This window comes from Dipodomys ordii, unplaced genomic scaffold (assembly GCF_000151885.1).
Source record: "Dipodomys ordii isolate 6190 unplaced genomic scaffold, Dord_2.0 Scaffold53, whole genome shotgun sequence".
NCBI classification, from domain to species: Eukaryota; Metazoa; Chordata; class Mammalia; order Rodentia; family Heteromyidae; genus Dipodomys; species Dipodomys ordii.
Genome location: NW_012267269.1, coordinates 11023310 through 11025274, shown reverse-complemented (window position 1 = coordinate 11025274; position 1965 = coordinate 11023310). Strand labels below are relative to the sequence as shown.

General features: G+C 44.3%; 1 protein-coding gene across 1 annotated transcript in view; it reads left to right on the top strand.

Annotated features, from left to right (window-relative positions):
- Window positions 1–1683: 1683 nt before the first annotated feature.
- Window positions 1684–1965, top strand: part of Caap1 (caspase activity and apoptosis inhibitor 1) — a 32465-nt gene continuing 32183 nt past the window's right edge. Inside the window, exon 1 of the mRNA XM_013020772.1 lies at window positions 1684–1962. Within this exon, the coding sequence (XP_012876226.1) occupies window positions 1792–1962 (171 nt within the window). The 5' untranslated portion in view covers window positions 1684–1791. The remainder of the gene's footprint in view (window positions 1963–1965) is intronic.

The following is a 1965-nucleotide window of genomic DNA, read 5'->3' as shown; positions in this document are numbered from 1 at the left end:
CCACAGACAGACAGACAGACACACATACACACACACACACACACACACACACACACAAACACACAAAGTAACACTATTGAATAAAGCCTACACATTAGTACTAGTGAGGAAAAACAAATACCCACACGAACTCCAATCTTCTACAACTCCTTGAAATACACTTTCTAAAAACAAACGTCCTGATGATGAGTGAATGATGAGCAAAAACTCTTTTCTCATTTATTTTTTTATTGACATTATAAAGGTGATGTACAGAGGGGTTACAATTTCATAAGAAACTCCCTCCCCCCATAATTAAAAAGCAGGTTTTTTTTATGATGTTACTGTGGAGACCACCCAACTTTGATAGGTTTATAGGTAGGCCAGAAACAATGGAATATGATGGATATAAAGTAAGTTAGAATTGACTTTAAATCCTCATTCTGTATGACCTTGAGCACAGATCACTTTGCTTAGCCAATTTCTACACACATCTATGATTTTTTCTCAAATTGTGATTCTAAGAGTTAAAGGAAATGATATAGAACATATCACTTCAGTATCTCTGCATCTCTTGGTAGAGCATGGCACTTGACCTCTCATTCATTTTTGTGCCTGAAAACTTTGAAAATAGTACCCAGCACATTTAAAACTCATTGTGTGTGCTGAGCACCAATGGCTCACGCCTGTAATCCTAGTTACTCAGAAGGCTGAGATCTGAGGATCGAGGTTCCAAGCCAGCCAGGGGAGGAATATCTTCAATTAACCACCAGAACACTAGAAGTGGCGGTATGGCTCAACGTGGTAGAGCACTAGCCTTGAGGTGAAGAGCTCAGGGATAGCACCCAGGTCCAGAGTTCAAGCCCCAGGACCAACAAAAAACGAAAACCAAAAGACCTCATTGTGTGAACTCTTTGAAATGAAGGAGAGATCATGTTAAGCAAATACAGTATATGCTGTATTACTACTCAGCAGGCTTAAAATTAATCTGCAGTTAAGAACGTAGGGGCTGGGAATTTGGCTTAGCTGTAGAGTGCTTGCCTTGCAAGTATGAAGCCCTGGGTTCAATTCCTTAGCACCACATATAAAGAAAATGTGGCTCAAGTGGTAGAGTGCTAGCCTTGAGCAAAAAGAAGCTTGGGTACAGTGCTCAGGCCATGAGTTCAAGGTCCAGGACTGGAAAAAAAAAAAAAGAATCTAGCAGGTCATTCTGAGAAATGCTAAAACTACATGCCTGTAAAAAGCCTTTTATAGTGACATTTTGTAAGTGGTCTCTAAATACTTACTAAATATGTTCACAAAACACTCCTAATTTAGGTACGCTGCATATCTGGCTCAGATTTTCAAACAGAAACTCTTTTTCTCAATTCTCTTTTGTCACACAGTTTTCAGTATCACCAATGATCATAAAGTACATTTTTAATCGTTCAGGATACTTCCACCTTCCTATATATCTGTAACTTGATGAACACTAAAAAGAGGTATTAAGAAGGCACAGAATTGTTAACGAAGTTCCACTTGCTGTCTCGTAGAGGAAGAAAAAAACAAAACCCAAAATGACCCCAACCAATCACGAAGGCCCTCGCCTTCAAGCCCCACCTAACTAACACGTTCCTCCAGGAAATGGCTCCGCCTCCGGAAATGGCTCCGACGCGCTGCGCCACGTCCGGAAGTGACGTAACGCAGGCGACGGGCACTGCCCACCTCCCGCTGCCGCTCGCCCGGAGACCGGGTTCCGTCGCTGCCGAGACTCCGAGGTTTTGTTTTGTTTTGTTTTGTTTTGTTTTCCCGGATGACTGGAATCGAGGGATCATGACGGGGAAGAAGTCTTCCCGGGAGAAGCGTCGTAAACGGAGCAGCCAGGAAGTGGCGCCTTCGCTCACGACCCCGGACGTGGTCCCGGCCCTGGCCAGCAGCGGCAGTGGAAGCACTAGCGGCTGCGGCAGCGCCAGCGGCTGCGGGAGCGTCAGCTGCTGCGGGAACGCG